The sequence below is a fragment of the Pseudovirgaria hyperparasitica genome (assembly GCF_010093815.1).
Source record: "Pseudovirgaria hyperparasitica strain CBS 121739 unplaced genomic scaffold EJ05scaffold_1, whole genome shotgun sequence".
In the NCBI taxonomy this organism is placed as follows: domain Eukaryota; kingdom Fungi; phylum Ascomycota; class Dothideomycetes; order Acrospermales; family Acrospermaceae; genus Pseudovirgaria; species Pseudovirgaria hyperparasitica.
The window spans coordinates 3,125,858-3,143,625 of record NW_022985549.1 but is presented as its reverse complement, the minus strand read 5'-3'; the positions used below and the strand labels follow the sequence as shown (position 1 = coordinate 3,143,625).

Here is a 17,768-nt window from a genome sequence, read left to right as displayed (position 1 = left end):
GGATGTTGAGAAAGATTTCACACACGAGCATGGAGGAATGAGTACGGGTCAATCACGTCTGTGCAGTGGCGCATTATAGGGCCTAGAGAAGTGTATAAGTGGAAAAGGATTCACCAAGTGTATGAAACAAGTGGTATAGTACTACAGACTTGGGGTATCTGACTTCCAGTGATAGGACTCATAGAAGCTCAGGTCTTACAAAGTCGAGCCGCGTTCAATTCGTACATTTCAGCATATCAAGGCTAAGAAAAGCGCCAGGCTCTGAGATTACAAGAGAACTACTAGCCAAGGAGACATTTATAGCTCAGAGAAATACTTCATCAGTCCTCTGGACCTTGTCGTTGAATGGTATCATGCCATGTCACAAGATGTGAGGACCAGCTTACCAGCTTCCTTGTACCTATCCTATTAAAGATGAAGCATATCTTCGATACATATTTAGACTTCCCAGTTACTAGATATATTTAAATTTTACCTTAGATATATCCATTCGTTTCAATCTAGATAATACTCTTTACTAATACTTAAGTCTCTAGGTCTTTATCTAAGAATAGCTAGAGATATCTAATAAATTAAAGTTCTTTTTATAGCTAGAAGATATATATAGAAGAATTATAGTACTAGATACTTAACTCTTATTTATATTACTAAGTATAAGATAAATAAATAATTTCTAATAGTTAATATACTCTAGTATAATATTAGACTAAAGTAGACTTATAAAGACTTCTAGACTTATCTTTAGTTATCTACTAGTATAATATTTATTTTAAAAATAACTACTAGAAGATATTTACTAGAGAAGAATTACTAGAAGATAATTCTTATAATCTAAAAGCTTTATAAACTATTATATATAATAGATTCTATATTAATATAAGCTAGAATTATATATATTATAAGTCTATTTAGATAAGCTTAGAATAAATACTATATAGTAGGTTCTTCTAATATTATAGCTAATATTATAATAAAGTTATCTAAGTCTAACTATAATACTAGGTCTAATGGTTATAAATGGATATATTACTAAAAACTTAGTAGATGTAAATCTGATTTTATAAGAGGTTTAAGACTCATTTAATATCGATCTATTTAGAAGTCTAGATATAATCGATTATTTTCTGCTTCGCCTAAGATGTAGTAATTCCCACCACCCATAGACAGACACATAGAGACTTCCCCATCTAACAAGAGCTGTCTATATGGTGGGCTTATCAATTTACTAAAGCTCAGGCTTCCTGACATCGAAATAGCTACCGATATATCTAAGCATTTATTGTATCCACATGTTACCGAACTCATCATCAGTGATTGAGCATATGCATCTGACCCAGCATTAAGATATCAATCCCCCGAAGTTTTTGCATAGCGGCAGTAGCATCTATAAGCTTGACATCTGTCTCCGTCGACCGTGGGCGTCGGATGCACAAGGTACTAAATCAGATGCGATTGTTCTGAGAGGGTTCTTGAAAATAGCTAAGCTCAACAGTACAAGTTCCATAAGTTCCGATGATACAGGGACCATTCGCTGATCTTACGACGAGTTCATAGCTGCGGGCATACTGAAGGTACCCTTTGTCAGAACCAAAACGTGCCATTTCTGCGAGGTCACTACAGCTATTGCCCCGATGGAAGACTGCCATTTCGTCTATCATATGAAATGATATCCTGTATCTCAATGCGGCGGCTCCATAGAAGACTGGAACAGCAACACCGCGATTGGCCTACTCGACGATTTGCTCTCGCCATAAAAGTCTTCCTACGTCTTTATTGGTAGCGCATGCGCCCTCATTTGGTACATTCCAATTTAGCAATACAGAGGGTGCATGAAGTACTTTTAACACTGTTAGACATGTATTGGTCTTCATAAATGCTCTTACAATCTGTATGACTTGATCAGAGATCTTCATTGCCAGCATTAGAATCGCAACACTGGTCGTGGTCAGAGCTGCAGTTCACTTTGGACTACTTTACGACCCTGCAACTGAAGAAGGCACTCGTGAACGTGTTAATTTAGCGCGCTTGTTGAGGATGTGTGCAGTAGTCTGGCACTCGTAGGGCTCGTGTTGTGGACGTGAAGGAGGCCGAAAAGCTAGAGGATCGCGTCTCATCTCTGCTGCGCAGTCAGTCTTTGCCCACAAGCTTCTCTTGACTCCAAGAAGCAGAAATAGGGTATGATTCATGGCGAAAACTCCACTCAGTAGCTCCAAGTTTTCTAGGTTAATGCTCTTGCCGGTAAGCTTGCAGTCTATACAGCAGGTATTGAGAATGAATTTGCATTTGCAGCCGGTGCAGAAGTGTAGCATTCGCTGTGAATGTATCAGATTAGGTCAAATTAGCATCAAAAAAGGTTAAAACAGTACTGAGCTCTCATGTTTCTAACAAAAGAGGAAAATGTTATCTTCACCTCCAACAGAAACCTCGTCGAGCGCGTGGAGAAAAGGTGCAAAAAGACCGCGCTGTGGCGGGAAAACTCTGCTCAGAACCATTGACCTGACCCTTTGGGGCGCCAGGAACTGAGTTGGTTATTCTTTGTTCAGAAAGGAATATCGTGAGTGGGAATCGAACTGGTGCCCTTCGTATACGTAAACGGTCGGGAGGAGGACGTGATAACATCGGCCTACACGGGTTAGTTAATCTAAGATCAAACAAAAGAGATTATTAACCTTCGAAACTGGTTCACGTATCAAGGTCCATACATAGGTTAGTTTTTTCCAGGAAACGTACCACTCAGGCTCAGCTAGCGGTGCTTCGTAGTGACATTGTTTCGTACGCTGCCGTCTGTCACGATTTCTTGGTTTAATAATGACTGTAGATGTCGATTAGCATGTACTATGAGGATTGGACAACTAGAATATGATGAGAAAATTTATACTATACAAGGCTCAAAGCCTATGATCCGAAAAGGGGGACTAGAGAGCAAGTAAAGCAAAAGCTGTCTCAAAAGACACCATAGATCGACGAACCAAAGCACTGAACAACCATAATTACAGCGGCTCAGTGCATCAACCCCTCTTTTTCATCTATACCCGTATGAAACGGCACCACAGCGATGAATTCCAGCATTGCCATGAAAACCACCACAACAGGAATAACTCCAGATACAGAAAAATGCATCATTGAAAATTCGCGTTGATGAAGTGCAGCAGATACCCAAATTGTCAAAGGGTACTTCTAATATATACACAAACGCTATCTAATCATCTCAGTTTCTCGGTCCTTCCACATCTCTCACTTCAACCCATACCCGGCACTCCGTCTCCTCACCTACACGAAACTCTTCATCCAAACTCCTGCCATCTTCTATCATGCCGTCTACCGCTGCTTCCCATCTCTTCTTTACCTGCTCCCGCTTCTGGATATCGTCAATACGCCTACTCTCTCCATTCGTCGTCAGGTCTACGACCCTTTTGGCTGCCTCCCTGTTCGCTTGATCTAGTATCGTGAAGACTCGCGGGTCATCGACCGTCGCTTCTTCCTCACTGATCAGCAAGTTTTCCGGGTCATCAGGGTCATCTTCGCTCTTCATTGTCTTTGTCATGATTTTGACAATGTACATCTGACGCGGTAGCCAATGCATCTTGGTGCAAGGCTTAATTCCATTACGCTGCGTGCGCAAATATCGATCGACCATGACTTTGGTATGGCCCCAGGGTGTCTGCCAGGTTATAGTAGTCATGTGTGTCTTCATGTCAATAACACTACTATGCGATATCACATCGAGACCGTAAGCATGCCCAAACCGCTCGATTGCGGGCTCTGCCATTGCCGCAATATTCGCTTGGCGCACGTCTTCGTACTTGTCCTTCTTGGTAACTATATACCATTCGGCGTCATCCTCGTTTTCACCATTGGCCCAAAACTTGCGCTTTACTTGGTATACGAAGTGGCATGTGTCACGGTCGATTATTGGCGATGATTCACGCACAATACACTCTTCATCACCAGAGCTTTCGGGCATGGTTTCGACGTCGGATGCCGAATCAACGTCGGCGTCTGCTTCAAGAGAAGCCATGTAGGCCTGATAAGCCAAGTTGCTCATGGTTTTGCCACCTGTTGTTGGACGCTTGCTGCTTCCCGCACTATCGACGATACCAGGATCCATGTTTAGCAATGACTCAACCTGCGGTTCACAATCTTCATCGCCATCCTCGAGAAGGTAATGCAGGTAGTCACCACTACTATCAGCGCTCGTGGGCGTATGCGATCGCTCACTTTGCTGACTGTTGGAAGTATTTGTCGCTCGTTCCTTTGTTACCTGGAAACTGAGGACTTTTTGAGTCCCTTTGTGGGTTTGAGATTCAACAGGTCTCACTCTTTCACGCCCTCTGGATCCTTTTCGTTGCTTATAGGTGCCAGTGATCTTACTATAAAGATCGCGAACAGTTCTCACACTCAGCCGCTTCGAGGTTAGTTGTGCCCACCGCTCTGCGCATTCCTTGTAAGTGATCCCATCATCTCGCCACTGCACTAATGCGCGATGGTGACTACTGAGAGATTTGAGGTCATCAATGATAGTGCTAGCATGCTGCCCACTTTCAGGGTTGGCTTTCGCAGTCTCGCTGCGCACGGGAATAGCCACTGGCGGAGACGAAGGCGTTCCGGCTGCATGCTCGAGTCTTTGGAGAAGAGACTTTGGTTCATTTGATCTTGACTTAGTCGCGATGACCTTCTGCGTATCGAGCGCGAGGCGGGCTTCGCGCTCTTGCTTTCTACGTTGGACCTGCTCAGATGTCATGATACGCGCTTCTGGCTTGCCGCATGGAGTTTTACGATTTCTGAGGGTAGCTTCTGAGATTCCTCCAGCCAAGCTATTCACGTTGGATATCTGCTGCTTCGATAAGCCTTTGAAGGTTTCGGTCAGGTTCTGCAGAGGTGGCGCTTCGTCTGTGTTGGCAAGAGGGGCATGTGAAGATTTCTCGTGAGCGAGATAATCGTTTCCAGAATCCTTCAGTATTCTCTCCATCCCGTTGGTAGCAATCAGACCATGGCCATCAGGAGCCGCTGGAAAATTTCTCCGCTCTTGGTCTTTGCTTTTACAATTGTTCTCTGCTCCAAAAGCACCATCGTCACCGCATCTTTTCTTCTTGTTACGTTGGTGCCTCCTACGTTCTTCTACTGATTCAGATTCTCTGTGCCGTTCAGCTGGCTCCTTACATTGCTTTTGGATAGTAGCAATAATTTCATGGACCGACTTTGGGTGACATTCGCTCGATGCTGGATTGACCGTGGTTGTCAAATTTCTTCGACGGGGGTCGGTCGTCTGTGAATTGCCGTTGACCATGGGCTGAGGGTCTGTGGAGTCTGGGCCAATTGCTGTGCCAACCATATGCTGCTTTCGAACGGCGTTTAAACATCCCTTCCCAGAAACAGTGTGCATTGTTTGTGCCGTCGGGGCATCGAGCGATGTATTTACCGCGGGCGCAGTCGAAGCTATCGTGGTTGTCGATGATGGCGGAATCGCTTCTTCATCGGGACGTGCTTCGTCAGCTCCGTCTCTATGTCTTCTCGTGATCTCTCGCATCTCTTCATCGGCCTTACACATCGCAGACTTGTGCTGAGCGGCTTGGTCACGAAGGACTTGTTTGGTCCTCTCCCCATCCAGTCTTGCGCTTTCTGCCTTCTCGGCCTTATTTTGCTCTATCTTTGCCTTCTCGAAAATCTCTTCCATCCGCAGAACCTCTTCATTTCGCCGTTGTCGCCGTTGATTATTTTCTGCTTCCTTTGTTATTCTTTCTAGATGTCTCACGGCTATGCTACGTTTGATATCGTGACCTTCTTCTAGCATTGTCAGATCTTCCGGAAACGTAAAGCTCGTTCTGGGGCTATTGGACTCTCTTGGTAGCTCCTCTGCCATTGGAACTTCGTTTGGTTCTGGAATGAAAAGCGACGAGTCATCCGCTAGTAATGGATCATATAAAGGGGCTACAGTCAACGCCTGAGAGGGAAATATGTTCGCTACGGGTGCGTGGGGTAATATAGTTGACATTGGCACAGAGGGCGACATGACTGCGATAGGAGCAAGTGCTGGCCTTTGGGAGTATGTTGTCAGTGGGTTCGCAGTTGGCGACGGTGTAGCCACCCCGTCTGTAGGAGCAGGACTTTCCGACCAAGCTAGCGTTGCTAGGTTGTGTACTACTTGGGATTGTGTTGGAGCCTTTTGTGCTGGCAATACTTTGGCGCTCGTGGGTGACGCAGGGGCAGGCAGGGAAGGTCCCGTTGGAGTCGATGTAGATAATACGTCCAGGTCTGCTTTCGGAGCTGGTCTTTGACAGCTGACACTTTGTTCAGGATCGGGACAAGAATTCGAAGACTCGATGGCATCTGGCTCGATGGCAATGCAATTCATAGCCGCAAGTGTTTTACCAACTTCGGACTCGGTTGTATTTACACTCTCTGACTTCTCTGGATTACTTGAGTTTGCATTCGCCTTGGAAGACTTCATGCCAACGTGACAGCTTGCGTTTACGGGTTTGTACATGACTTCAATATGCTGATGATTGCGAGTGGTATGAGGCACATCTTCGGGCTCTCGCATATTCGTGTCCATCTTCTCTGGTATTGGCACTTGCGATTGCTGAGCATCGCTAGTCTCCTCTACCCTCTCTGCGGTATTTTGAGGTTTAGAAGACTTCTCCATCAACTGGCATACCGGCTGAGCAAGACTCTGAGGAACGGTGGGAGAATCAACCAAGCGACCGACTTTGCTATTGTCCGGACCCTTATTCCGGCTGATCAACTTTTGTACCAGTCTAGCTCGTCCCAAATTTGGCATCGCACGGTTCAAAGGAGTCTCTGGTGTAGCGATGCTTTTTGAAACCCCTCGGGGCCCATTAGCCAAGCTACCACCACGATAACGAATTGTTGACGAGGCAGATCTAGAGGACTTGGACTCCTTCTCCTCCCTGGGGCGAACTTTCTTGGAGACAGTCTCGTCATTAAGGACACTGTTAGGCAGACTGAGACCAGATGTTGGTTTCTGAAGCGACACGGGAGCCTTCAAATGATGCATCTCTTCGACTCTGACTTTCTTTCTGGTAGGACCAATTGAGATTGGACCGATGGAGTACGACTTTGCCGAATCCGCATTTCGTCCAGGCTTCATGGCTTGTGGCAATGCAGGTGGTCGAGTAGCGGTTTGTGTTTTCGATGCACCTGTTTGACAGTGCGCAAGCTTGGATTCATCGATTTCAATGCATTTAGTGGTACTCTGCCCTCTTTGTCGCGGCTCACGTGCGCTTTTATCATGTTGTCGGTTCTGCTCCCTTAACTGCTGGCTTTTAGATGCACCAGAGGACAGTGTGGCATCACGGGAATCATTGCGGCAATGCTGCATATCCGCAACAACCACTCGTTTTCTAGGGGATGGAGCCCTTAAGCTTGTTGCAGGAACACTGATCAACGATCTGTCGTCTTGCTCTTCAGAGCCTTCGTCTTCAGCTATAGAGCTGAAATTTCTTTTTCGAGGCATATGCATACCAACCGTGCGCTCTGAGGTTGAGACTTTCGGACAGACAGATTCGGAAGACGACGACTCATAGTCAGGAGATTTAAGATGAGGCGCCTGTGAGCCATTCATACGCGCTTGTCTGGCGAAGGTGGATGGTTTCACCTGTCTCAGACCGTTGTCATCAAGAGGTAGATGAACATGTTCCCCCTTAGATGTGTGATCTTCTCTTGTACGCGAGGCTGGATTAGGCTGAGCGGACCGTGGAGGAGCTACGGCAGATGGACTGGAGAGCTGCCTAGCGTACGACACTCCCTGTGGGCTTGTAAGTCTGCCGAGTGGACGAGCATCGTGGAGGTATTTTCGGGCTTTTCCAACGGCAGTCCTATTCTGTTCCTCCAAACGCTGTTTCCGCACTCGAGCCATTTTAAGAGCCGCTTCTTCCATTCTTTCCGATGCATATTGATATTTTGGCAACTCTACTGCTTTCAATTGACGGGACTCAGGTTTATGGGTGAAGAATTGAACACTCGATGAGTGTCCTTCAGCAAAATCGCCATTTTCAACCTTAGGCAGTAGTTCATTGGACGCTGAAGATCGACAATTCACCAATCTATCGCAGTCATGATGGGAAGGTTGAGAATTTCGATGCTGATAATGATATGGTATCTTTCCATTAATCGAAGTTTGTGCATTGGGTGATTCCTGATCATGACGAGCCGGGTCATATCGTCGATTTTGGGAGAAGCCTGAATCTCTTCGTTGCAGTGGTCTGCGTGGTTCGGATGTACCAAACGACTCCGAAGACGCATATGCCTCTGCTTCCTGGTTCGATTCAATTCCGCGTTGCTCTCCCATATTTTCAGCGTAAGTGTCGGATGGACCAATTGGTTCCCGATGCGCATGACCACGGCCACCACCAGTATAGACGTCGGAGTGTCTCATTGAAGAGTGTCAGATAGTACTTTGAGGAAGTTGAATGTGGACTGTCGTGTATTACGACTGTCAAGGGCAGTCGAATGTGATGTCTAGAGCAGTTTGTTGTAGACGCGGTGGAGAGAGAGAGAGAGAGAGAGAGAGAGAGAGAGAGAGAGAGAGAGAGAGTGTGTGTGTGTGTGTGTGTGTGTGTAAGTGTGTGTAATTGGGGTAATTCTGTGTGATGCGTTAGACCAGAGCAGATAAGGTTAAGAAAAACCTCTACCCACCGGCAGACTTGTGTTTGTCGCGAAGACCGCTCTTTGTTAGTGTGAAGAAAGACGGTTTGCGCTGGGATTGAGTTCAAAGAATTATGGGATGTATAAGGTAGGAAAAATGGATAAAGATCAATGGAAGGATTTACGGGGGAAATTGAATCTCGGGCTTATAGCACTTCCAGAAGTAATAAGTCCGTTCTTGTTGTGTACGTACGGTCTGGGCTGGAGTGCAGCCTGCTAGAGCCTGGCTCTGGAAACCAAGGGCCGGGTAGGTATTCATTACAGTGAATGGTTTCATGAATATTGGGTTGACGGGTACATGTCGTGTTGGATATAGCTCAGTGACTCTTTCTCACGTCTGTCGCTATTATACCCAGTGGTATAAGTGAAGTGAATGTCGTGTTACACATCACAAGACAAATCTATACTGTCCGTCTCTCATCCAGACTAGCTATTTTGCCCACTATGCATTGTTCATGTCTCGACTTACAGTCTCGCCTCTTCCTGCATCAATGCAACTCCATCCCCACAATGTTATTCCATTGTGGTTGTGATGCCATCACCAAGTTCCAACTCTTGCGGCTTCAGTCTTATTGTTTGAGGACTGCACTTTATTGGGTCGACCGTTAAATGAGCAGAATTACAGATCCTTCTCCCTCCGACGGATGTCACGTATTACCTTCAATGCGGCGATGTTGCGATAGGGAGACGTGATAAGCACGACCTCGGAGTTTCACGCTCTATGAATATCGCGGCTAGTCCTATTCGGTCTTAGCATAAATTATCACTACACTTCAAGTCTCAATTGAAATTCATATCTGGTTCTAGTCACAGCTGATCAGCACACCAAGGGTGTACCTGCTCACATAAGGAGCCACGCTTGAAGTACATGATAATTTGCAAGCGCTTGGAATAAAGCTAATAGCCAGAAGAACTGACTGATGGCTCTCCGAGTCCCAGAGCGCAAAATTAGATACCTGGGATGGACGCCACAGCGAAGCGGAGATATCGCTACGCAACATCACATCACTCCATCTCATCTTTCTGCCAAATCACCTCTTTCTTCCACTGCTCGTCCAAACGATCCCATGTCTCGAGTAATGGTTCGCTCCGGTCTGCGTGGAGCATTGCGAGTTGTTCTAACGACAACTCGAGTGGTGGATACGGGGGCGCCTCAGCCTCTTGACGGCTTCGAGATGTGTTCAACCTCATGCTGCGGATGAAGTCAAACCTATCCTCTTTTTGATGGCTTCGGCCTGGAACGTCTTTGGCCTCCTGATACATGTCCTCCTAGCATCGTAAGACTGGGTTAACACATGCGGACAGGTCTCAACTTACAGGCATTACAAATATCCAAACTTGCTCCTTCTTCTGAATATATGCGTCCCTGATTTGTTCAAACTGACGATTTCCTAGACGAATCCAGCGAGCAGCATCTCTTGCTGGAGAGATACAGAACACTCTTCGTCCATTATCAGACCTCTGCGTCCAATCGGAACCATCGTCTTCGCTCTTAGTTACCGTACGCCATCCCTTCTTCCTCAACTCTAATCTCCGAAGATCAAGGTCGCCGGATACACCGTCTTCAAGATATGGAGCATAGTGACGTGCCAAATCGTCCAAGAATTGCTCGTAGCATGTCTTCTGCTCAACAAACAAGTCTTGATACCAGACCACACGTCCGTCTTGATTGATCTCGTCGACCAGACGTAGAGGCCCGAACATAGGCTCCTCCGAAAGCTTCCCTCTGTCTCTCAGCTCCTGTACCTTTCGACGATGCCGATAGATGAACAAACGCACTATAGCCCTCATGACTCCCAGTCTTGACATCGCTGTGTTCGAATCCGGTTCACCGTACCCATCTAGGCGGATCATCACCTCGTTTTCGACGAACGTCTTGACATCTTGCACAGACAAACGTTTTTTTATATCTGCCAGGACTGTCGCTTGAGTACTCTCAAACCAATCGTCTATACTGGACATTATCAGACTGGCCTCTTCCATTGAGATTCCCATCTGGCTTAGTCGAGGCCAGTCATCCAGAGGTCTTGTATCCGTCTGCTCCCATGGCGCAAAGCCTGGCCATGGCTCCACTTCATCGGCACCTGTTCTGATCCTGAGACCCAACTCACCGATATCGTGGATCAATCTGTCCCATTCTGGATCAGGGTCATTGTACATGTCTAAGAGTTGTCGCATCGCATCGTCCACCTCACCAGTCTGTGCATTTGATGTATCTGTGCCAGTCGTATTTTTGATCAGGTCCCCATTTGAAAGTGTAGGGCTCACCGAGGTGTTCGCCGCGGCAGTCGTAAGCCGATACTGTATATCTTCTTCATATTGTCTTGCTTCCGATGGTACGACTTCTTGTAAAGGACTGCGCAAAGCTGGCGCTTGTGTCCTATCTATACCCACTTGGTCCGAAGCAACGCCTCGAACGTGGCGAGACTGTGGAACAAGTATACTGGACGGCTGTGCAGGTTGTATAAAGTCGTCATTAGTCCCATATTCGCCCAGCGCAGTATCAGTGAACAAGAGGTTGAAGTCGTCCTCTTGCTCCTTGTAGGTGTGAATATGTGACGGATCCATGGTGTGGTATCAGATACTTGTGAGAGGACCGTGAATGAATGCAGAAATCCTTGTTTTCATGTTTGTCAATAGTTGCAGGCGGCAGTTTCCCTGCTTGTGCGACCTGCTGTCTGTCAATAGAATACCTACAAACACTGATAGTCCGTGCATCGTCCTGTCGCTTCATCCTTGTGTAACTCAAATAGATTATTTGCAGTCCACAGTGTTAACCATGTTTCATTTCTTCAAGTATTCCAACTAGTACGTATTGGGCTAGTCGAGATTTATCGCTTAGTACCCAAGACCGCCTGAGCAATTTGACTTGCATCATGCAAGATTCTCCATGAAACTCTAATAAAAATATGCGCCCGCCCCGTGATATCGTAAACGACGACCTTGTGCTAAGACAGCTTGGCAGTGACCTGTCGGCAATAATTTTAGCTGGGGATGACAGCAGCGAAGATACGAACGAGAAGAATATGTAAGGACGCTCTGCAGGTGACCATTCATTTGAAACCTGATGTTGGTTTTCTACCTGTATTTGCGAAAATCAATACATTGACCTGGTATAGCATCCTTGTTAATGCCATTACCGAACTTCTTGAGATTGCGAATGGCCCAAACTCGACGGCATCCCAACGAACTGCTGCGTGTAATCCGCTTTGTGCTGTCCTGGAGACTTGCCACGAATCCAAAATCAAGAACGTACAAGGCTGTCTTTGGACGAATGATGTCTGGCTCCAGGCCTTGTCTTTCTTTTTGGAACGATCCGATGTTGTGAAGCCAAGATCAATGAGACAGCTCTTAGTGATCCTCACCACCACTCTTCGCGAAGATGTTCCTCCGGACAGAAGGACAGAGGTGCACGAATATGTGATACAAAAATTGTTGAAGATCATCACTGGACGGACGAGTAGGTCTCAATTGAAGCCAGCCCTACAGGCCCTGGAATTGTTCCTACAGAAAGGTATCTTAAGTGTACGAGAGCTCCTGACCTCATATGGCTTATTTCAGAATCAAACACTAAAGGGGATCTCCTCGATTTCTGCCCTCCTCAGAGACCTGCTTCAACTCCTCTTCAACAGTATCCCAAACAATGATGCTGCGCATACAGCTGGAAGACTCGTATCGAGTCTCTTGACTTACTCCTTAAAGCAAAAGGACGATCTTCCAGATGTGTACGATGACCAGAAACCGCCTCCATGGGTCATACCATTCTACCAAAGTTTTAGTGCACACTCAGAGGAGTTGCAGAGCTACAAGAACCTTGTTTTCCCGGCTTTATTTTCCTTTGACTTAGAAGACTATTTGACTTTCCTCTACGATCTCGATCTCGGAAACTATGTTGATGTAATGGAAGGTAATACATCCGTCAAGTGGTACACTGAAAAGACTTTACACCCATCCGCCAAGATCGGACTTCTATTTGCTGCATTACAGTCGGGTAAGGAAATAGGTCTCATCGTCGATGTTGGTCAGTATGGTAGAATTTGCATATCTCGCAAACGCTTATACTGACCCAAATAGAATCACGAAATTGCAAGACGGTACGAATACAAGGAAAAGTCATCGAAATACCGGACGCCTTCATTTCGCGCCTTCTTGGGGATATATCGCAGACCATCAGGCTATCAGCATTTTCACTACTTACCTCATCTGCTTTCATAGCACGACCATTTACAGTGGGATCACTGCGAGTCTTGCAACAGATCTTGCCAAACATCATCGCCGATACTGATGCAAACGCTAGGTCTGAGGTACTTGGTCTCATTCAAAGACTGTTTGATAGACTGAGGGCAGCGACTGCTGCGTTGAATCGGGACGTCGAGAAGTCTACATTGAAATTACAGGCTCTTGAAAGTCCAGAATCCTCGAAATCTGAGTCCAAGCGAATACTACTTGACGCGCACAAAAACTTTCTACAGGCAATAATTCAGTCAAGGATCTCGGACCTTCGACCGACATCACCTTACCAGCGGCATTTTGTCTCTCTGAAATGTATTATAATCGCCTTGAGATCCGGTCTAGACAAGAGGATACCCTGTGCTTGCCTGTCTAAGCAAGCTCGAGGTCAGACTTTATGGCCGTTCAATATCTCGATCATCAGTGATCACCTCTTGCGGAACCTGTACGATCTAATGCTGAACGCCTTTGACGATGTTCGCACTTTAGCCAGCATGATTCTAAAGTACCATTTCCTGAGCTCTGAGCATACGCATCTTCCAGTGATGAAGCAGTCAGTAGTTCCAGCACTGGCAGAGCCTTCTGGTATTTCTACCAAATTGATCGTTCGTGCGAATGAAGCTATGCTTCGAACAGGACGTGCTGATCATGCCGATGGCGTCGCGAGGCTCTATGAGCTAAATTGCGTTGAGCGGCGTCCCTCTCAGGATCAAGATCTAGAGGACGGGCATAGACACAGTAGCAGAGCTTTTGGTGTGGTGAGCCTGCTTGTTGGGCAACTTGAATCCACCATACGTATCGCAGAGACGAATTCATCTCTCGCAATCAATGGCAATCCCATGCATGGCATTTTTGCAAGTCTTACGTAAGACCTTTCCTACACTGCGACTGATTCACGCAGATGGCGTACCTGACATTTGTCTAGTTATATCATTAGTCAAGATGGTTTCTATTCGGAACTGATCGCATCTAAGCCAAGTGCTCAAACTGGGAACGATTGGGCATGGCTCCATGCCCGTATTTTCGACTGTATAAGAAGGATGTGGTCCTCTGTCCAACATGTTCTCTGTAACGATGCACCAGAAGGACACCTGCCCCCCGAGCTTGAAGGCGAGCAAGCTTTCTCGACCAAAGACGTTCTCAGTTATTCTTGGAGAGCGCTCAAAGACGCTAGGTGTGCATTTTCGGTGTAATCTATGTATAATGCTGATACGCCTAGTCTCCTCTTGAGGGCTATCGCAACCAATGCGACACTGGGAACGGACGAGGAAAGAGCCATGTTGACATATTCCCAATTCGAATCACTAGGCCAGTTATGCTTCACGCAGCTTACTGAGCTCCGCCATCGCGGAGCATTCTCGACGGTGGCACAGACATTTGCATCATTTTGTGCTCGCTGTGCCAAAAGTAAGGTTGCCGAAGTCTCTCGTCTACTTTCACAGTGGTTTGAGGTAAGATCGGTACAACAACTATGGATGACGCTAAATCTGAGTCTTACCTAGGAAACTATGCAAGCAATTCAAAGCAGATCCACTGTGCTTACCAGACGTTCTGGTGGTATTCCGGCGCTGATGATCGGAATTTTGACTGCAGAGCCAGAAGGTACCTTGTTTGGTCGGGCAATTGAGGAACTTCACCACGCGGCCTCGGAAGAAGGATTTTACGCAAATATTGAAGAAAGTGATCTGCCTCAGGTACATGCCTTGAATTGCCTGAAAGACATATTCACACATACGAAGCTTGGCCAGGCTTCCGAACCGTACATCGGCAGGATCCTTACCATGGCCGGCAGCAAATTCGAGTCATCTATGTGAGGCTGTGTATCTCTGAAGCCGTTGGGTTGACTAACTGATAGTAGCTGGGCTATCCGTAACTGCGGCCTCATGCTTTTTAGGGCTCTAATAGACCGTTTACTTGGTAACGATGACCAAGGCGAAAGTCTTGTTTCAACCAAGTACTCGAAACTATCGTACGAAAAATACCCTGGTCTCCTCGATACTCTACTGCGTTCTCTGCGACCGAAACTGGAGAGCTCTCCAGATGCTGGATACCCACAAGCACCGGCTACCGCAGTCATACAAACGGAGGCAGTCTTCCCAGCTCTGCAGATCTTGCAACGTGCGCCACCTCCTGCATCGTATGTCGCCGAATTCCGCAAGCTCATGTTCGATCTGATCTGCAGTCCAAGCTGGCATATTCGGGATATGGCTGCCAAAACTCTTGCCCGAACGTTTGACCCCACAGAGCTCCAAATGACATATGAGAGTATCGCACTCGGTGCCTACACTTCTCAAAATGACTTGCATGGAAGACTGCTGACTCTCAAATACGCCGTGATGATGTCGAACCAGTGTGCAGATACTGAAGGTTTGCAATCCATGTCCATCCTCGCATCCACATCTGATGTTCACCAGACAACAATCTTTATGTCGACCTCCTAGGTCAAAATAACGACCTCTATGTGCACAACTCTTGCCCTGTCACACGATATGCATATGTAAATCTACTACTACTTGCAGCAAAAGCACACGGGCGGAGCAGAAATTTTCGGAATGACTCGTCTCTAGAAATCGAAGAAGCTTTTATTAAAGTGATCGAAATAGACATACTGTCTCCGATTGTAGCATCTGAGCGCGAGTCCTGCCTATCTTCCCTTCTGAGACGTTCAGCTGCCGAGTTCTACATACGTAACAATATAGTATATAACTCTAGCTCCGTTCGCACATCTCTCCCGAAGGCCTTAAAGGTTATCGCAGATGCGGAAGAGCCAGAGACGGCAATTGCCATTTTGGAGAGTATTGCTACCATCTTCGAAGATAATTCTCTCAGACTAGATGGCGTCTTGCTCGAAATTGTAACTGCAATCAATGCGTTCACATTGTCAGCTAACCCACAAGTCCTGGCAACGCTTCTCACCACGTCAGACAGTCTACTGCGGTTCTTGTCAACATCAAATACCATTACTGAGACTACCTTAGCTCCTTTACTATCCATCGCAACGAACACCGAACCATTTTTCGCAGCGGCACCATCTTTTCTAGAGGCCTCGTTGAGTATCTCGGGAATTTTGCTGGACCTGCGTCTGCAGACTCATCGCAATTTGCGGCAACAGGATCTTGGATGGCTATTAGCGAATGATTTCGTCGAGCTTGGACGAAGGATTGATTGCTCCCTCAAAGACACTTGCGTAAGCTCACCCGTAGCCTAGCACCGGGTATATTGCCTGACAATGTTTAGTCGTTCTATGAGCGCTTCGCTGCCGTCCGCTCTCTGGACGGTTTACAGAATATCTGGACGCAGCCTGGCAACGGATTCGATAAAGCACGACTCAGTCTCATGTTTGCTACATATGATGCCCTGAAAGATGACGATGACGAGATACGAGATGTCGCTTCGGGTGTCGCGGCTCGTATCCTCGCTTCCCCTCAAAGAATGCAAGTGAGGAAGCAAGTGCCACTCATCGCGAGCGCGAGACTGGCTCAGTATATGGCGCGACAGTACTCCACGTCTTCAGACCTGTTCTATGGTGCACTCTGGCGGTTACTTGGTCTTGATTCGCGTGATGGGGCGGCTGCTATGAAACCATTCTTGGAGACTTACGCACAGGTACGAGCAATAGACTCAACACTTTTCGCTAAAGAGAAGCAAAATCTCTTCGCCGACGATTCCAGGGAGACTTCGATCTGGTCACGCGTATTGGTCGCTGCGGATGCCAAAGCCATTCCCCCAGACCTTGCGGCAGTCCTGACTACATGGACGATGGACGGGCTTGGTGCGCTCACCCAGGCGGCACGAGATGAGTATGATGGACCTCTAGGCTGGACTAGTAAACCAGAGGTATTTGTCCTTGCTCTTCGTGTGATTTACGCGGCAGATGTGCTGCTGCAATGGCGAGAAAAGACAACGAAGGTTGGGCGAAAAGGTAGTGAGATTAAGCAGGCTTTGGCAGAATTCAAGACTGCCGCTGAGGGGAGTGCGGTGCATGAGGCATTGACCATTGCGGTAGACAAAACTCTGGAGAAAGCCGCACTGAGAAAGATGGAGAGCGTCAAGATGGCCATCCGATCTATCGTTGGAGTGTATTGAGGAGAGCTACATAGCATGCCAGACATGCAATTATAGCAGATCAGAAATAAAAGAAACCCTCCAAAGATGAGATGGGGGCTTGATGTTGTCTGTGCTGGCAAGGAAGCCTTATGATCGATCGCTTTAATACTGCCTGAGGCAGAACCTTGGCATGGTGCGTCCACGTTCTTGCACGTGCTTAGGTCTCTCCGGAGAATCCACCTATCCAGGTGGTTCAGTCCCAGCACCAGCATAATTAATATCTACGACATACGCGCCCAACAGCCCCGCTGTCATCCGTCTACAAGTGTTTCAAGCTACGCCCAGTCTACTATTTCGACGTCGCCTTTCCATCCACCATCGCCATCTTCGACGCCGTCGCGTGCACTTCTCGACTGTCTTCGAGGCGTCGAAGCCTTCGGAACGCCAGTTATCGTTATCGCCTACTAGCCGCATCGCTACCCTACCTAACCTACCGACCTGCCTGCCTACCTACCTACTAAGCCTTACCGCGCAAACACGACGCGCGACCACCACCGGCACCGCACCTGTCTCCATCCGCATCATCTCCCATCTTTTGTTCTTCTTCGGTCGACGGTTGCCCGTTACTGTCGCTTGCTCTTTGCCTGCGCCGCTGGAGAATCGCCTCGAACGCTGTTGACGTGTCGCGCCTCATTCGACTCATCCTCCGTCGATCTCTCCGTCATACCTCGCGCGATTCCCGCAGCAGCACATTTACCCAAAACCACTCCTTACCTGTTATCCCGAAAGTTATATATACTTTCCGCTCGTATCGAAACATATCTCTG

At 47.1% G+C, this 17,768-nt stretch overlaps 3 protein-coding genes across 3 annotated transcripts; 1 reads left to right on the top strand and 2 right to left on the bottom strand.

The window, feature by feature from the left end:
* Positions 1 to 1,554: 1,554 nt before the first annotated feature.
* EJ05DRAFT_534837 (uncharacterized protein) lies at positions 1,555 to 8,587 on the bottom strand. The gene is made up of 5 exons (XM_033749215.1): positions 3,271 to 8,587; positions 2,731 to 2,812; positions 2,497 to 2,623; positions 1,884 to 2,312; positions 1,555 to 1,843 (listed from the first exon to the last, which is right to left on the bottom strand). Exons 1-4 carry the CDS (start codon positions 8,393 to 8,395, stop codon positions 1,974 to 1,976), a joined length of 5,673 nt encoding a protein of 1,890 aa, XP_033605958.1. The 5' UTR covers positions 8,396 to 8,587; the 3' UTR covers positions 1,555 to 1,843; positions 1,884 to 1,973.
* A 1,082-nt stretch (positions 8,588 to 9,669) lies between these two features.
* EJ05DRAFT_496325 (uncharacterized protein) lies at positions 9,670 to 11,232 on the bottom strand (the record flags this gene model as incomplete). The annotated part of the gene is made up of 2 exons (XM_033746373.1): positions 9,670 to 9,933; positions 9,982 to 11,232. The coding sequence occupies 2 exons, from the start codon at positions 11,230 to 11,232 to the stop codon at positions 9,670 to 9,672; spliced, it is 1,515 nt and encodes a 504-aa protein (XP_033605957.1).
* Positions 11,233 to 11,553: 321 nt separating this feature from the next.
* On the top strand, positions 11,554 to 17,219 carry EJ05DRAFT_41398 (uncharacterized protein). Its single transcript, XM_033741434.1, has 9 exons — positions 11,554 to 11,692; positions 11,784 to 12,685; positions 12,739 to 13,759; positions 13,820 to 14,068; positions 14,114 to 14,345; positions 14,397 to 14,704; positions 14,753 to 15,261; positions 15,309 to 16,081; positions 16,132 to 17,219. The coding sequence occupies exons 1-9, from the start codon at positions 11,574 to 11,576 to the stop codon at positions 16,978 to 16,980; spliced, it is 4,962 nt and encodes a 1,653-aa protein (XP_033605956.1). The 5' UTR covers positions 11,554 to 11,573; the 3' UTR covers positions 16,981 to 17,219.
* The last annotated feature ends 549 nt before the right edge of the window (positions 17,220 to 17,768 follow it).